Genomic DNA, 18466 nt, shown 5'->3' on the forward strand with positions numbered 1-18466 from the left:
CTTCCCCCGGCCGCTCTCCCGTCCCTCCCCGGCCGCTGTGCCCGCCCTGCCGCGGCCGCGCTGTGCGGGCGGTGCGATGAGGCGGCGGGCGCTGCTGGCGCTGGGCCTGGCCGTGGCCGTGGTGCTGGCCCCGACCCCAGCCCCGGCGGCGGGCGAGGCGGACGGGCAGCACCGCGCCGAGCACGACCGGGAGGCGCTGCTGGGCGGGCAGGTGGGCCGGGGGCGGGTGCACCGGGGGCAGGTGGGCCGGGGCAGGTGGGCAGGGGGTGGGTGGGCCGGGGACAAGCGGGCCGAGCCGGGGCGGGCGCTGGTTCAGTAGCTGACCGCGGTTGTGCCGCAGGACGAGGCGGAGGAGTTCGCACGGCTCGACCCCGAGGAGCGGCAGCGGCGGCTCCGCGGCATCGTCAGGAGGATCGACGCGGACGCGGATGGGCTGCTGAGCGAGGGTAACGGCGGCGCCGGGGCAGGCTCGGCCCGGGCGGGGCGGGACAGCCCCGGGGAACAGCACCGACCCCGGGGAACAGCACCGACCCCGGGGAACAGCACTGACCCCGCACAGACCCAGGGAACAGCACCGACCCCGCACAGCACCGACCCCGCACAGCACCCAGGCAACAGCACTGACCCCGCACAGCACTGACCCCGCACAGCATTGACCCCGCACAGCCCCCGGGGAACATCACTGACCCCGCACAGCACTGACCCCGCACAGTCCCGGGGAACAGCACTGACCCCGCACAGCACTGACCCCGCACAGTCCCGGGGAACAGCACTGACCCCGCACAGCCCCCGGGGAACAGCACTGACCCCGCACAGCCCCCGGGGAACAGCACCGACCCCGCACAGCACCGACCCCGCACAGCACCCAGGCAACAGCACTGACCCCGCACAGCACTGACCCCGCACAGTCCCGGGGAACAGCACTGACCCCGCACAGCCCCCGGGGAACAGCACTGACCCCGCACAGCACTGATCCCGCACAGCACCCGGGGAACAGCACTGACCCCGCACAGCTCCGGGGAACAGCCCTGACCCCACACAGCACTGACCCCGCACAGCCCCCGGGGAACAGCACTGACCCCGCACAGCCCCCGGGGAACAGCCCTGACCCCACACAGCACTGACCCCGCACAGCCCCCGGGGAACAGCACTGACCCCGCACAGCCCCCGGGGAACAGCACTGACCCCGCACAGCACTGATCCCGCACAGCACCCGGGGAACAGCACTGACCCCGCACAGCCCCGGGGAACAGCACTGACCCCACACAGCACTGGCCCCGCACAGCATCGACCCCGCACAGCCCCCGGGGAACGCCAGTGGGCACACGGACAGGGATCTCAGTCCTGAGGGCTTCTGTTTGACACGAGGAGAGGCGGCAGAGAGGGAACCTCACTAATATTTGCAAATGCCTAAAGGGTATTTGAAGTGTCCCGGAGGTGGGGCCGGGCTCTGCCCGGGGCTGCCAGCCATGGGACAGGAGCAGTGGGCAGGAACTGGTGCCCAGGAAGTTCTACCTGAACATGAGGAAGAATTTCTTGCTGTGCCGTGGCCAAGCACTGAGCAGGTTGCCCAGAGAGGGTGTGGAGTCTCCTCGCTGGAGGTACAGCAGAGCCAGGGGATGCTGTGCCATGTGCCCTGGGTTGGCCCTGCTGGAGCAGGGGCGGCAGTGGAGGAGCCGCTGTGGGTGCTCCCAGCCTGGCCCGTCTGCGATTCTGGGAGGGAAGGGCTGGGCCAGCCCAGTCAGTGTGGGGATGAGCAGCACCAACCACGGTGCAAGTACCACCTGTGCACTTGTGCCTTGCCTTGGAATCAAGTGGATTTCTGTGTTTGTAATCCTGTTTGTGCCACTCAGAGCGAGTTTAAAATGCAGAGTACTGCAGCCATAAACTACACATTCAGCACATAATGACACCAAGTGACACTGACAGATCATACTCATCAGTACAGTAACAGATGGCTCCTCCCAGACTGGTTTTTATCAGTCAAACTTAGGAGCTTCCATGGCAGACTCAGGCCCTTCCTTACAGTACATCATTGTGATGCTCTTAAAACTCATTTTTGTTGTTTTGCTGTGATTTTGACAAAAAATCAAGTCTCCCCCACATGCACACACAAAGCAAGTCCTTGTTCAAACACCAAACCAGTAATATTTCATTAAAATTACCCTAAACACGCGGGAAGCTTTCTAGGTGAGACGATGAAATAAGGTCTGAAAGACAAGGTCAGCCATCTCCCTTGAATGCTTTTCACTTTATATGCTGAATTTAATGACCTGCAGCCTTATTTCAGTGTTCCTGCATGGACTGTGTAGAGCTGAGATAGTCTGTAGCTTTGGCAGGATGGCTGATCCCTGTGATGTACCACAGGCTGCTCACAACGTGAAGACTAGAGGGAAAAAGTATTTAAAGTACAGGAAATTCCACCCATACTCCATCCTTATGGCATATATTGCATCTAGTGCTCAGTCTAAGGAAAACTTGCCTTCCTCTCATTTCCTAAAGGAAAACTCACAGTGGAATGTGCTTTAACATGAAGAAACTTATGATACCAAGGTTTTTTCAGCTCAGCTATTCATCAGTATTGCCAAGTTCTTCTGGAGAACCTTTTCCTTGATAGTGGTGCCTCCATTTGGAGGCTGACAGTGAGAGAAGATGGGATAAATTATTTCCACTTCTCTAATGTTGGAGCAATAAGTATTTCTGATTAGTGGCACCAGACATTATGTGTTCAGATTGCTGTGCCTCATGCCTTAAATGCCTGAAAATAAACTAAATTACATGTTGCCCATCTTTAAGAAATGGTGTTGCAGTTTCTTGTACGGTAGTGCTGGTTTGTGCACAAGCCTTGATGCTCAGACACCTCTGCATGTTCAATCAATTCACAGAATCTGTTACAAGGTTGGTTCCTTTGCTAATACAAGTTCAGTATTCAAAATGTATTTTTAAAAATCTCTTGCTGCTTTTCAAAGAGATCTAAGTCAACCTAGTGAAGTTGTACTGATGCTTCTGCCACGCAGGATAGGATAAGATACTTTAGTATTTAAAAAATGCTGTAAGATTTTTCTACATCAAAGTAGTAATTTTTATAGGATTTTTTTATTAAGTCATCATGACTCTTCAGAGCTGGATTTCAGTTGAGTTGATTTAGATAAATAATTCCTGCAATGGAGAGGAAGATGTCTTTCCCTTCCAGGCACTTGAAAATAGCTGAGAGATACTGAGAAAATACATTCTTCCAATCTTCTTTAAACGAAGTAACTTTAATGTATTTGTGTCAATTTATTGGTATATTAAGTTTTATTTGTTTAGCCACATTTCTATAAAAACAACCAGTTTAAAAGCATTCCAAACTATTAGGCTTGATTTCAGCCCTAAGGAAAGGGAAAATAGCTGTTAATATTTTATTTTGAGTAATTAAGGCAATAGCAGTGGATTGAGTTTTATTTCAGTTTGTGGATTTTTCTAAAGAAACCCCAAACTGATGAGAACAATGTTTTTTGGGATATCAAACTGCATTTAGACTTGTCTATCTTAACCATATTCAGCATAATTTTCATAAAACTCTAAAGGAGAAGGATGCCACAGTGTTGATTAGTTTCAGACATAACCATGCAATCATTAAAAAGAAGAAGGGAAATGTGTAGCTGTGATCTATTCCCTCATTCAGTTAACCTGGACAAGGCCTTAGCATGGAGCAAACAGATTGGTTTGCTTTAACTAACCCCTTGCCAACATGCTCACAATCTGAATTGCAAAGTGTATTCCAGATGGAGGATATCTGTGGTATCTTTATGGTTTTCCCAGTGCAGATTTTTTAATGTTACTATATTTGTAATGTTCTCCACAGATGAGCTGAGCTCCTGGATCCAGCAGTCTTTTAAACATTATGTTACACAAGAAGCAAAGCAGCACTTCAATGACTATGACAAAGATGGTGATGGATTGGTGTCTTGGAAGGAGTATAATTTGCAAGTGTATGATCGTGTAATTGATTTTGATGAGGACACTGCCCTGGAGGATCAAGAAGAAGAAGCTTTTCGACAGGTAAAACGTTTCAGCACCAGTTTCTGTAACTGTGGCAACAGGCAACAGTGTTTGTTTGTTGTGACGGAAGGAGATGGGTAGAGAACAGGGAGCAGCTGGCATATGTTGTAACACTTTCTGCTATCTGAGATAGGGGAGTAATTAAAGGAAAGTAATGGAGTATTAAAGCTGCTACCAACAAAATAAAGACACAGTGAAATGGTTCCTCCTGAACGTGTTTTGCTGGCTGAGTGGCGTGTCAGTCTATGGACAGCCTTACAGCAGAGCCCAGTCTGCAGCCATCACCCTAAAACAAGGTGGCAATCCCTTGGGTTGGGTCAGCAGCCTGACAGTGCCCTGCCTTCAGCAGGGGCCAGCACCACTGCTGTTGGAGCAGAAGATCCTTTAACCCCCTTATTGCACCGTTCTAGGCACTTTTTTGGTTACTGCTCAAGTCTTCCGTGTAGCGTATCAGTATTGCCTGCTGTAACATTGCCTGTTCCTTAGGGACCCACAGACAGAGCAATAGCAATTCAAACAATTTTAGGAATAAAATGCAACCCCTGTAGCTAAAAGTGGATGTTCAAGCACAGAAGTTACGTGTTAGTCTCATCTATGAAAGCAGATGTGTAAAAGGGGAAAGGAGAGTGGCAAGAGAAGCAGGGAGGAAATGTTCACCAGCACATGGCAAAACTGTTTCCTTTCAAGTTACACATCTATAAGTACATGTAAATGTTTCCCAAAAAGAGAGTAAGTGACTGTTTGGACTGTTCTGGCCTGAGGTGTTTTTTCTGTGAGGATTGCTTTGTCTGCTGTTAGTAAAGCAGTAGTAGATAAACAGCATGTTGGCAGAAGTGAAACTAAAATAGTGGGCAGAGGATTTTGCACACTGAAGAAACAAACTGTAAAGCTTTGGAGGTCACTTAACTGAATCATTCCATAGCTTTTAAATAAAACAAGACTTTGAGTGGAACTGCCAGCCAGAATATTGATCCCATGTTTGAGAGGTTGGCATCACAGATCTGTGCAGAGCTACAGATGCGTAAGCTGAGTTGAACTGGTTGCTTAGTTATGCAGTAACTTGGTTGCCTGCTGGGTTGTGCTGCCTGCTCAGCACAGACTGCCATGAGCAGCTCTGGACACGTCTCATCGCTCGGCCATCTTCAGCATTCTCCTCACATTTGGAAATTAGTGGTCCTGCTTTTGTCAAAATGGAGGAGGAAGATCCGGTGTTGATTTAGAACTGACATCGAGGAGTTTACCAGGAGATGGCAGCCTTGCTCACCACTTCCCAAAAACCACGGAAAAACGGGCTATGTCTCTCCATAGGTCAAGTTTGTGTGGCAGTCTAGTACTTTCTCTAGCCTGTCCTTCCGAATTGCCTTCCTAGTTAAACCCTCAGCTAAGGTCAGCTTTTCTTTCCGAGGACATTTAACTATTTTACAGAATATTTAGGATCTTATCTTTGTTATATGTTATGCTCTGTGTGAATCAGGTTAGCCTAATTTTGAGAGAAGCATCAGTAGATAAGATACTAATTAAAAGTACAATTTCAAATGGTTTTTTTTAAAGCATTTATGATCTCTGATTTGCTGGCTGCTGCCTTACCCAGAGCAGAGTCACACTGGTAGCACAACACACAATGGTGGGATTCCAAGGTTTTTATAGTTCATGTGCAGTTCGAGCAGAGATCACCTCTGTGGGTCTGTATTTTGTCTAAAAAGACTGTACAAAATGAAACAAGGAAAAATAGGAATTTCTCCAGATTTGAAGTACAGCAGTAGGAAATGCAAGGCATTCAGAAGTAAGAACTTGCCTGCTTACTGTGGGTATTTTTTTTAAAAGACATGCTAATATATATACTTAAAACAGGTCAGAGAAGTGACTTTCCTTTGAAAAGCTCAGGTGCAATGGACTGTAGTCTTGTAGTAAAGGAATATGGAAATCCTTCAGCCTTTAAAATGGCTTCAGAAAAGACATTTTACACATATGATATTTTAAGACCTTCTCTGAACTACAGACAACCCTTAATATGTATAAGTAAGATACAGATCCAGAAGGTTAAATGTTCTTAAAATATAGATTTTGGATTTTGCAATGGCTGCCATTAATTATAATCATTGTACTCCACTTGGTTAGTTTGGGAATTGGATGCTTTTAGTAAAGGAAGTAACAATTCTTGGTCCCCCTTTTGTATTTTTGAAGCCTTGGCTAAGAGTATGTTTTAAATGGCTCCTTAAATTGAAAAAACCTCAGGGTTTTCTGAGATTCTTAGAATAAAACCTCAGTCAAAAGTGTTGTTCTCATTGCTCTCAATTAGCTCTTCTTTGTGAAAATATAACATCAGTATAATATGAGTAGGTAACGTGAAACAATTAATATTCTAATGAGCTTACAGCCAACTACTATGATGTTGTTTTTCCTTTTCATTAAGGGCTCTAACTAAATCTATTTTCTAAGCTTCATTTAAAGGAGAAAAAGCGTTTTGACAAAGCGAACAGAGATGATGTTCCCGCTCTCAATCTGGACGAATACGTTGCCTTTGAGCACCCCGAGGAAGTGGAGTACATGACGGTGAGAGCTGGGCAGTGGCTCTGCCCCTGTGTGGGGGCAGCAGCTCCTACTGGGTGTCCTTGGCCCCAGAGCCACAGGGAGTGGGTATTGCTTGGACAGCCCAAACTGAAAGCCAGGGAATGTCTTGAGCATTCAGTGCTGGGGGTCAGAAGTTCAGTGCTCTTCTCTGAAACCTGTGTCACAGCTGTCCTGAATATTTGGGATTGGACTGACACAGCCATCTCTCAGCTCTGTTAGGCTGGAAATACATCAGTGAGATTTTTAGCTTTCAGTTTTGGCTCTCAGGTGTCAGAGCCAGCTGCCAGGAGGAGTGATCTGCAAACAGCCTCAGTTGTGTGCACACAGCCCAGTTATGGACAGACAAGGGAAGGTGGAAGGACAGGAACAAGCTCTCACTGACTTCCCTGGGAAACACAGGACGAAAGACCAACCAGTTCTAACAATTCAATTAAGTTGCAAAAATGCAAATTAGTGAATCCATCACGTGAAAAAAAGAAAAGTGAAAAGATGGTAGAGCTTTGTGCATATTCATGTTTCTCAGCTGCTTTTGTAGTTTTGAATTATGTTGAAGATTCCAGTTCTATGGACACCTTTCAGATTTGGTTTTCATAAAACCTGACATTCTAAACTCTTAAGAAGGGATCTGTTCTATTGCACAGGAAGCAATTACTGTACCAGTCTGCATAGAACAGAAAAGGAGATTTGAAATGAAGGAGTCTTTCTTTTAAAGAATTCCTTACTGCTCTAAAATGATTCAGTGCTGTTTCTTTTGATTACGAGTTGCTAATTTTGCTCTTTGTATGTATACAAAAGGACTTTGTCATTCAGGAGGCTTTAGAAGAACATGATAAAGACGGTGATGGATTTGTTAGCCTGGAAGAATTCCTTGGTGATTACAGAAGAGACCCAAGTAAGGCAAAAAGGGAGAGGGCACTAAAGAGGGAACTAACAAAAGCTTTTGTAACGGGTGAATTGAGTGCACCTTTGTTTTCAGATTCTCACACCTCCACCTACAGATTCTGAGTAACATTTTACTGTCTTAGTTTAATTCTGCTTCCAGGAACTGGCCATAGGAACTCATTATTTCATAGGAGCTCATTATTTGGCACTACTTTGTGTGTAGCCCATTCTACTCTTTTCCTGCAAGTTGCTTCTTGTTTTCCCAAAGACTGAGGTGTATTCCTGATCACAAGGGATGAAATAAGGTGCAGTGTTACCACTGAGCACATGTGCACACCCTGCAGGAGGGCTGGGAGGTTGAAGTGCCCTGGCCTTGGGCAGCTTCAGCAGGCAGCTCTCAGCCCTGGTGTGCAGGGGCTGAGCTGTGGGTGTTGGCAGAGAGGTGGAGGGAAGGAGTCAGTTCTGTACCACATATCAGAAGCCTGATATTTCCCTTACTTCTTGGTTTGCTATGGGGTTTTTTTTCCATTCTTTGTCCTTTCTTAAACTTAATCCATTCTTTCTTTAACAAGAAAAAGGGCACTTACCTGGTGTTGATCAATAAATATTTTACACACTATATTTGATTTGCTGCAAGTTATGACAAAAAACTCCTTCAGTTCCAAAAAGCCCTTTAACTTCAGTTATGTGGAAAGTCTGCTTGGCCCTAAGGAATGCTAATTCTGAATGGTATCCTAGCTGAGAAAAATTGTTTAAGCCACATGAGGATATGGAGAAACAAGGGAATAGTCTGTTTTTCTTCACTCCAATCTGCCACCTGGAATTTCACCTTTATAGCCACCTTTGTTTGCCAGAGCCAGTGAAAACAGATGATCCCTGAGGCAACTACAGGGTTCTTTATCTTTTTCCTGCTCTGACTTGAAAGACAGCTTTTCCAAGCCAGTCTGTATATTGTTGGAAAGGAGTGAAATTGTTGCAGTAATAGGGAAGGTAACAGCTTTGCTGTTACAACTTGTCAGTAAGAATTCAGAATCAGCTGTAATTGTACAACCACTTCAGCTTTCCTCCCAAGGGCCATCTCTTCTGCAGGCAGTGTTTGTCCCTCAGCACGCTGGGAAGGGACTCAGTACCCCACGTGGTGGTTCTGGTTTCATCATTATCTCCTTGTTTTGGGCAATGGTGTATGGTAAATTGTGACATTAAGGGATAATCTACTTGCGGAACTAAATGTTAGAAAGAAATGAGAGAGACTTCACTGTTTTTGTTCTTTTACAATAGAATCCCCATAATTTTGAAACTTACTTACCTGCTTGTGTTACCTTTTACTTTTGACATTCATAACGTTTAGCAAGTCTGAATATCTGCTCATGCTTGTCTGCAATATTTATGTTTGATAAATTGCTTCTAAATTTCATGAAGAGCTACAGACAGGTTTAGAATTACTGGCCAGTCTGTGCAGTACCAGGGCATAGGGTAAGTATAAAACAAGTGTGTAAATAAATAAATACCAACAGTACATGAAACTGCTTTCCCTACTTCCCTCTGCCCATTAAGGTTTGTCTTTGCTTAGTGGCATCACTTTTGAGTAATGTTTTATGAGATTAAGTGAATGTGCTCAGGAGAGAAGGGGAAAGCATCTGTGAAGAGTGGCTTTAAACTTGACAACTGTGTCTTACCAGCTGCAAGAGAGGATCCAGAATGGATACTTGTGGAGAAGGATCGGTTTGTGAATGACTATGACAAGGACCATGATGGAAAGCTCAACCCTCAGGAGCTGTTGTCTTGGACAGTACCCAATAATCAGGGTATTGCACAAGAGGAGGTATGTGTTTGGCTGCTCTTTGGGTTCTACTTCCTGCAGGAGGATTTTGAAGGTATCACAACAAAATGGTGAAACCATTCAGATTTATCATGTCTTAGTTACTGTAAAAGAGTGTTGGTAGATCTTTGCATATATTTTTAACCTCTTTTCAGTTTGACAAGGAGTGCAGGTGCTTTGCCTGCATTAGGCAAATGTGAAGTTCTTACTAGTTGTGTGAGTGTTTGTGTATTAACAAAGTGCTTTTCTGCATGTTTAAGTAGCTTATCTCTTTTGACTCAAGGGTACAGCATTTTAATAAGTAGTTTTTTAGTTACTGTAGGTAAATCTAATGAGATGCACTACCAAAAGAAGCTGCATAGTTTTGAAATAAAGAAATTGATTGTGATTCTTCTAACTGGGTAAATCACCATAATTTGTAGAACTAAAAACTTAAGTACAAGAAAATGGAAGTACTCTGTGATTCAAGATGGTGTAATGCAAACTTTGATGATGATAATTAAAATGGTTTAATCAGTGGTAGAACACCGTAATAGGTTCTAAGTGGATTCTCATTTTAGCTGTCTTTATTTTTTGTAGCAGTTTACATTCCCTGGATTTCTGCTTTTCCACTAGTAACTTTTTATCTAAATTTTCCATGTCTTTCCTTTACACTGGAGGATTTTGGTGTTCAGAATGGCAGGAGCAGCAGGTCTTCCCAAGGCTCCATGGTTCCTGGGAAAGAGAGGAGCTGCTCTGCCTCATTCCTGAGCTCCCACCTCTGGCTGTCTCAGCTCTGGGTGGCAGAAGAAGCCTCGTGACAGCAGCAGCAGCAGCACTGGGTGCTCCTATGTCTGACCTTGCTGGAAGCTGTTCAGTTGTTCAAGGAGTGTTTTTGTAGATGGGGATCTGTGAGCCTTTGCACAGCCTGTTGTTGAGATCTGACTCTTGAGGGTGGTTGGTTCTGAGTTCACAGAATAGCCCTGTTCAGGCAGGAGTTCTGTGTGCTGCTGAGTCCATTCATGCCTGTGTTGGTGTGCTTGGTTTGGGATTTTTTAGCTGTTCTTAGCTATTCATTTGGATTTTAGCTTACAGAAAGGCCATGCTGTAGTAATAGCTCAGTTCTGCAAGGGATAATTTGTTATATTTGTTTCTCTAATGTGCTGGGTTTTTATTTTGGTTAATGTAAAGCCTTAGCAAAGTCACCTGTCCTAAAGAGAAGGTGGCATTTACTTCAGTCACAAACTGCTGTTTGAAAGCTGAACTTCATGGTTATGTTTTGGCATTTCAAAATGACTTGAGAAACCTGGTAGCTAAATAACATAAAAATCAAAAAAATGCTATATATTTCGTTTTCAGGAACTGCCATGTGTTTGTCATATTAATCCTTCAGCTTCTGCCATACAGAGTCCTTTTAAAATCTGCTTGGCTGATGTTACTCCCATTATTTTTGGCTCAGGTACATTGAGCCAAACCAATCAGAGAAAGTGGGAACAGGAGGATTCTCTAAATTGCTGTATTTGTAAATGTTCAGCCAATGAAAACAAATCTCAGGTAATACCAGGACTCCTATTTCTCAAAAATAAAAGGGGCAGTAGAGCTGCTGCACAGGGTGTTTGCTCTGAGCTGTGGAACACTGGTGAGTGAGCTACAACTGGAATACTCTGCAACTGGTTCTTTGTTCTACTGCTGAACTTCCCTCCTTTTATAATATATAAATAAGCAAAAACCAGAATTGTTTTAACCTGGTGCACATGGTGTTCCATTTCTTTTGCAGGCTCTTCACCTCATTGAAGAGATGGATTTGAATAATGACAAAAAACTTTCTGAAGCAGAAATTCTTAAGAACCAGGATTTGTTTCTCAACAGTGAAGCAACAGATTATGGTAGGCAGCTCCATGATGAACGTTTCTACCACGAAGAACTTTAGATTATTTATTTTGTAATCTGTTTTTCTTGCCTTTCTTTCATTTGGAGCTTTTGTTAAAGGCATCCATCAGCTGTGTTGCAAGTTTTATGCTGTAATTACAGTACACTAATGTTTGTGTAAATAATTTGTATTCAGAATTTAATTGCCCCCCTGCAGTCTTCCTGGGCCTTTTCTAGCCTTCCAAGTGAATCTGAAATACTTACTTCCAAAACTCTCTAACGTTGGGAAATAAATGACTTTGGGGTAGTACTGTATTGTGAAGAGTTGTTCTACTGTACTTGAAGAAAATGGAGAATCTAAGTGGTTCTGAAGAATGCAGAACTTAGTAACTACTATTTTTCTAATCAGTTTAATTGGGGGGGAGTGGGGAAGGTGGGGGGATGTTCAGAGTCAGTGTTAAATGTGATTTATTTAATACCTTTACTTTGAACCCTTAGATTAATGCCTCAGTTGTTTAACAGGTTTCTACTTAACTTTAAATGGTTTCTATACTGTGTTTTACTGTATCATAAAACTTGCTATTTTTACATCTATAGACAATAATTGTTTTTAATGTACAATTCTACAGCATTAGCAATATAATGTGTCAAGACTGTGTTCATTTGTTGGATTAAAACTGAAAATATTCTGTCTCTCTGTGTGTTGGACATTTATTTCTCACTGTGGGTTTTCCACAGCAGCTCCTTGAGGAGTGAGCAGTGTCCATACTGTGCAGTGGCACCAGCCTTGGCTTTGCCAACCACAGACACATCATCTCATCTACATGCTAGAGAAGATTCAAAACCAGCAATGTGTGCAGGTAGCATTTCTGGAGGAGTTCACAGGAGCAGTTGTGTTTGTTTGGGGTTTTAATGTGGTATTTGGAATGCCAAGGCATCGAGGCATCACAGAGTATTTGCAGTAATAACCTCTAAAAGTGAACCTCAGCTGAAAGCTCCACAAGGAAGTCCTGTCCCATTCTGTGATTATTTGAAATAGTCTGAAAGGTCAATGGTGTGACAGATTCAGTTGGGGAAAGTCCATATATTCACTTTTATCTCCTAAAAATCACAGAAATGAGCTGAGTATTCCAGAGACAAAGCCTTGCAGAACAGCCTGTGGGGTGTGTATTGGGGTTTTTTAATTCCTAGAACTAACTCCTGTAATGCTCTCTCCACGTTCTCCTTGACTAATGTTTTCCTTCCTCCCAGCTCTCTTTTTAATGAGTAAAAGTAACTAATTCTGCCTTGTTTTCTTCCCCTTGTGCCACTTCTTAAGTATGCTCAGAACAAACAATTCTTTTTGGCACAAGTGTTGATTTGTCATGAGTAGAAAGAGAAATTTTGATTCAGACCAAAACTACATACACTTTTAGTATATTTTTTAGATATCATAGTAATAGAAATTCAAAACAGTGTTTCAGTTTTAGGGATTGGGGTTTTTTAACCCACATTTGTTCATTTCCATTCCTGAGAATGTGAGTACAACTCTTGCCATGGTGGGGGTGAGATCTGACTTCATTTTTATTTAAAGTCTTATAGAATCATAGAATGGCTTGGGTTAGAAAAGACCTCCGAGGTCATCAAGTCCAACCCTTGGTCCAACTCCAGTCCCTTTACCAGATCATGGCACTCAGTGCCACGGCCAAGCTCAGTTGAAAAACCTCCAGGGATGGGGAATCCACCCCCTTTCTGGGCAGCCCATTCCAATCCCAGAGCACTCTCTCTGGAAAGAATTATAAATCCAGTGTGTCCAGGAATATTAAAACAATTGTGGTCTTTGTTCATTGGAATGTTCAGGGCATAGAAAACTAGTGTTAAACCCCCTGCTGTGATTGTTAGTGTAACCGAAATGGGGCTTTGGAGAAGAGCTGAGCTCAGTCCTGGGATCATGTTGCATCTTGGTGAACATTCCTGTAATTCCTAGACTAAATTAATGCAGACATCTTTTGTTTCCTGATAATGTTTTTAAATTTAGGCTTCTTTCACTTTGGGATTGGAAGCCCAACAGTGCATTCCCACTCTTCTTCCTTGGGCACCTCTGCACCTCCTGCAGCAGCACCCCCAGCAGAGACCACTGACAATCTATGGACTGTTTGTGCCCTAGGGACAGACTCTGTGGCTGTCCCACACCTCTGCATTGTTTTCTCAGGAATCACAAACTCACTGAACAAAACCAGGTTGTTGGGATATTTTAGAAAGCAAGAATAGATTCAGCTAATTGTCCAGGTCATCCCAGAACCTCCATTAGAGGAATGAGACTTGATTCAGTTAAACTGTGTGGCTTCAGCCTACGAAGTGTTCAGGCTGTGGTCAGTTGGAACAACTCAAAATAGCCAGTCCAAAAAAACCCCAAAGCTCAAACTCAGAATTGAAACCTTAGCTTTGACTTACAGAAAGAACAGGAAGAAGGTAGTGAGGGTCAAGTGTCACATTTTCTGTGTTTTGAGGTGGAGGCCTCATGTATTACTGAAGGTCTCTGTGCTGGTACCTCTGATCTCACTTTGTAAGCAGCACATGCAGAACAATTCCCAATTCCAATACTAAAGCAGGTTACAGCACTTTTTCTCCACATAATAACCACACAGGTTTCTTAGAGAGAGGAGGCTGAGCATTCTGGTTGGGCACGTAACCTCCTGCTCATCCTCAAACTTGGTTATCCCTGAGGGGCAGTACTGAGTGCTGGGGATGTGAGTTGGGTGGGTCTTTGGACAGTAAGGGAGAAGGACTTTCACAGGAGCAAATATGAGCTAAACATAATGAAGGTAAGAGAATTGCTCTGCTAGTCCTGAGATTCTTCTTCCTGTAAATCCAAGGATCTAGAAAACTTTGATTTCTAAACTAACATTGCACGTAAGTGTGTCAGGGGAACAGGGCGAAGGGAGCATAATGGGACAGCAAGTAGATGAAATCTCAGTATTCATCATCACGGCTCGGCTTCACGAACAAAGATTTGGGAAGGGCACTACCCACACTTGCTGCAAGCTGCTGGTGGCTAAAAAGACCAATACGGGATAGGCAGGTCCGGTCACAGAAGGCAGAGGGGAACGTCTCTTTAGGGCAAGGAATGGTTCTGTCTGCGGGGTCTTTTCTCCTCCAGACTGACTGTGCTGCGTTCCCAAAGGAAGCAGCAGCATCATGAATGGTGTGTCTCCATGAATCCCGACTGGAGGCCAGAGTGGACCATTGGTGGCAGTCAATATGGCCAAGGCTGAGGTGTTGTTTCAGGGAGTCCTTGTGTCTCCTCTTCGGGGCTCCTCTCTTGTGGCAGCCAGTGGCGAGTTCACCACAGAGCACAATCTTTGGGAGGTGGTGGGTGATCCTCCATCCTGGAGACGTGCCCTGCCCAGCACAGCTGCGTTCTCAGCAGCATGGCCTCCATACTGCTGCCCCCTGCCTGTTCAGGAACAGACACATTGGTCATGTAATCAGACAAGTGGATGTTTAGGACTGAATGGAGGCAGCGCTGATGGAAGCGTTCGAGGAGCCGCAGGTGGTGGCGGTAGATGATCCATGATCCAGACCCTTATGAAAGAGTAGACAGAACAATGGCTCTGTAGACACTGATCTTTGTACTTTTCTTCAGGTGTTTATTGGACCAGACTCTTTTATGGAGTTTTCCAAAGCTCTGTGTGCCTTTGCCAGTCTGTTGTCTGTCTCTTTGTCAATCTTATTGTCTGAGGAAATGATACTTCCCAGATAGGTGAACTGCTGGACTGACTTAAGCTCTGAATTGCCTATGGTGATGTGAGGATGATGGAAGACTTCTTGAGGTGCAGGTTGGTAGAGAACTTCTGTCTTCTTCAGGCTGACTTCCAGCCCCAAAAGCTCAGCAGCCTCTGCAAAGCAGGATGTGAAGTGCTGCAGAGCTGCTTCTGTGTGAGCAACGAGGGCGGCATCGTCAGCAAAAAGCAGCTCACGGACAAGGTGATTCAGGGTCTTGGTGTGGGCCTTCAGTCGCCTCAGGCTGAAGAGGCTTCCACCGGTACGATATCGGATGGAGATGCCGTTTTCTTCATCGAGGTCTGCTGTGGCTCTTTGGAGCATCATGCTGAAGAAGATTGTGAATAGAGTTGGTGCAAGAACACAACCTTGTTTCACACCATTGGTTATTGGAAAGGGCTCAGAGAGTGCATCGCCATATCTGACTTGTCCACGCTGATCCTCATGTGCAGGATGATCTCAGTATTACAGAGTTTAGAATTGCAAAGGTTTCCAGAACACAGAGCAGATAAATTTAGTATCTACAAACACACCTCCTACCAAAAGCACAAGAGGGGGCACAAATAGTCCTGTTTAAAGTGATCCTGTATAAACCACTTGGCAATAGGTATTTATTTCTCTATATATTGTGAGTTATTTTGAGTACATGGAATTTGAGCTACACACTGTCCTTACCTCCTCTATTTAAAAAAAACCAGAGCTTGCTAGAAGTACAAGAAAAACCTCTCAGAAGGTAAACACTGATCTTAATGTTAGTTTTAAGGTAGCAGTTACTCTTGTTATAACGTGTGTATCATACGCATATATAAATATACCTTCTCTATACAGAGGGTGAAGTATGCTGTGCCTTTCCCACAAGAAGAAAAGTCACATTAAAATGTAATTTCAGTACAGTTTGGTCCTTAAAGCAAAATCCTTTGTGCTGCATTAATGCTGCTGACATGGGTGTGTACCAACATCTCTGAACAGGTGTAAGGAAATACTTGCTGATGAAGTTATTTTGCCAGCCCCATTGATTATCAAAGCACAAAGAAAGAAGCTGAGAAGCCAATCCACAAGGAGTTCACTATAAGTAAAGAAAAGGTTGAAAGGTTTTGAGAAAGCCAGTAATAAACCCTGACTGTGATAGTAACAAAACGAGAAAGCCCTTACTGTGCAATGTTAAACACCAGGTGTAGTCACGTATGAGCTGAGGGGTGATTCAACTGATCTGAATTTCTGGCATTTCAGATTTATAAAAAGCACAAATGCTGCAAAATGCTTTGACCAGTTCCCTGTTCCTCTTTGTGGCTCTCCAGGTGAGAGTGTGGCAAAATACCAGGTAAGAATCTATTTTTGCAAAGCATATCCTGAGCTGCCCATGCTCTTGTGAGACTGAAGCTGCTTTCTCTCCAGAACAGCAGCATTCAAAGGCTCCTTTCTGAGATGTGGAAACACATTCAAAGAGTCTTTTCTGAGATGTCTGCAGTGCCTCAAGCACTGCCTGCTTGGCTAATGAATATGCAGTACTTGAAATGAGTAGTGATTGCTTTTGAATTAATGGCAGGAGAAAGCAGTATATTGGTACAACGTACAAAAGGTGTCAGAGAAATAAAAAACATCTTTCAGCAGGTACCTGAAGTTATGACTAGAAGGGGAGGTAGAAATCTAAATATTTTCATTTTCTCTTCCACAAAGCACACTTTTCTCCCACGAACTACCAGATCCTGTTTGTGTCATTCAAACCTCTGGTGACACTGCACTTTCCACAATTTCTTTTCTCCATTTTTTGTCTTTGAAACATTTTCATGGGTAAGGATGGTCACTAACCTTGTTAAAATACATACTGAGCACAAGAAGACCCTATGTTTCTGTGATCCAAACCGTAATTTTATGATATAAAAGTATCACAATGTTAGTTTTCCAGGAAATCTGTTCATGTTCTTCATAAATATGGCAAAGACTGTGACTGTCTTGGGTAAAACACCAGGGCAGGGTCCACCTTTCAGTGGTGGCCTCTGCTACAAACTGCTCTGAAATGCTGGATACGAGATGAGAACACAGTCTGTGCAATTAATCTTTATGTTAATTTTCAATTTTACTGAAGCAAAATGCCAGCAGGGCTGTCTTGCTCTGGGAAGCTGCTTTTGAAGGGTGTTCCAAGAGCTCCTTCTGAAGGGAGCAAAGGAGAGTGTTTCAGAGCTGAGCAGAGCTGGTGTTGCAGGATCTGGGATTCTGAACCAGCTCCCAGCCCAGCCAGGATGGTCCAGGGGAGCTGCACCAAGCCAAGGCTGGGGCTTGGAGCTTTCTGTCTCCATGGCAACAGAGCCTGGCTCCTCACTGAAGGAAGGGGATGGAAAATTGTTTCAATTGGCATCATCATAGATAATTTACAAGCCCCAGACACGTCTCACGTGAGAACTCAGAGGGCCATTTTTGTGGAAACAGAAGCAGCAGGAGCAGCTCAGCAGTGAAAGGTGAGTCTGTTCAGTTGTGGCTCCCCTGCAAGTGCTTTCACTGCTGTGTCCCCAGGCTGTGGCACTGTGCTGGTTTAAAGGTAAACTGGCAGGAGAAATGAACCTAACACAAAAGATATTATAAATCAGTTACAATTTAATAACGATATTACAATAAATGCAATGATATAAAGAGAAATTGGTTTTAACCCACAAACCCCAGCAGTGTAACCCAGCCCCCTGGGGCACAAACACAGTGGGCTTTGTTGGCCCCTGTGCTGAGCCCCACGTGGTTCCGCTGAGTCCAAAGTAAAAGGAAGGGAAAAACCTGTTGGTGCAGATGATGGCACAGTCTGGGCCAGAGTGGTGGTCTCCTTCTGTCCATGTTCTGCTCCTCTTCTGGATCCAATGAGTGGTCACAGAAGGCCCCCAAACCCCCGAGATTCTCTCCCCTCAGGTGCAGGTGGGAGCCCCCAGTCCCTCCCCCAGGGCAGGGAGTTCCACACTGGGGGATCTGACTCTGGGAGTCAGGGGGGATTTTGGAATCGTTGCTGGCCCATGAGCAGACATGACCCCCTCAGGTGGGTGTGGAGGTGCCAAGGACTCCCCAGAGGGGAGTTCTCCCAGCTCCTCTCCCAGGCTTCTTTGCCAAACCAGCTCCCAGCCTGAGGGGTCAGGTATGCCCTGGGCGGCTGCTGCCAGTGGTCCATTGTTAATGGTTCCTGGGAAATGGCATAGGGGGGGTAGAATCCACAGCTTTGGTCACACCCACACAGGGATAAACTGGTCCCACCTGCTGAACCAGGACAGGCACTCAGAGACACACCAGGGGCTGGGCTGCTGCAGTTTGCATCAGGACTGCATTCCAGCAATCCCTGCAGAGCTCTGCCTTGTGGGTGTGATGCATGTGAGGCTGTGAGGTCTCCATTGTCATTTCCCAAACAACAATTCCAAGGCATCACAATATCCCTGAGAAGTTTTGAAAATTAGAACCAGCTTGATACCTTGAGTATCTGAATGTTCAGCATCTCTTTATATACTGCCTTAATATTTTCCATAGTCTTCATCATCCCCTTTCTATGTAGAATCTCAGGTTTAGTGTCTA

At 44.9% G+C, this 18466-nt stretch overlaps 1 protein-coding gene across 2 annotated transcripts; it reads left to right on the forward strand.

Annotated features, from left to right (window-relative positions):
- Positions 1–11857, forward strand: RCN2 (reticulocalbin 2). 2 transcript variants are annotated; one of them, XM_071568506.1, is made up of 7 exons: positions 1–211; positions 341–446; positions 3848–4044; positions 6484–6597; positions 7411–7507; positions 9177–9319; positions 11073–11857. In XM_071568506.1, the coding sequence occupies exons 1-7, from the start codon at positions 77–79 to the stop codon at positions 11223–11225; spliced, it is 945 nt and encodes a 314-aa protein (XP_071424607.1). In that variant the 5' UTR covers positions 1–76; the 3' UTR covers positions 11226–11857. The 2 variants fall into 2 exon arrangements, with proteins under 2 accessions (XP_071424607.1, XP_071424608.1); XM_071568507.1 differs by having other exon boundaries at positions 2–211; positions 6496–6597.
- The last annotated feature ends 6609 nt before the right edge of the window (positions 11858–18466 follow it).

This window comes from Pithys albifrons, chromosome 13 (genome assembly GCF_047495875.1).
Source record: "Pithys albifrons albifrons isolate INPA30051 chromosome 13, PitAlb_v1, whole genome shotgun sequence".
In the NCBI taxonomy this organism is placed as follows: Eukaryota; Metazoa; Chordata; class Aves; order Passeriformes; family Thamnophilidae; genus Pithys; species Pithys albifrons.

Coding starts and splice junctions, on each gene's coding strand:
- RCN2 (XM_071568506.1), top strand. CDS start 77: ATGAGGCGGCGGGCGCTGCTGGCGCTGGGCCTGGCCGTGGCCGTGGTG. Junction 447..3,847: donor GGATGGGCTGCTGAGCGAGG/GTAACGGCGGCG, acceptor TGTTCTCCACAG/ATGAGCTGAGCTCCTGGATC. Junction 4,045..6,483: donor AAGAAGAAGCTTTTCGACAG/GTAAAACGTTTC, acceptor CTATTTTCTAAG/CTTCATTTAAAGGAGAAAAA.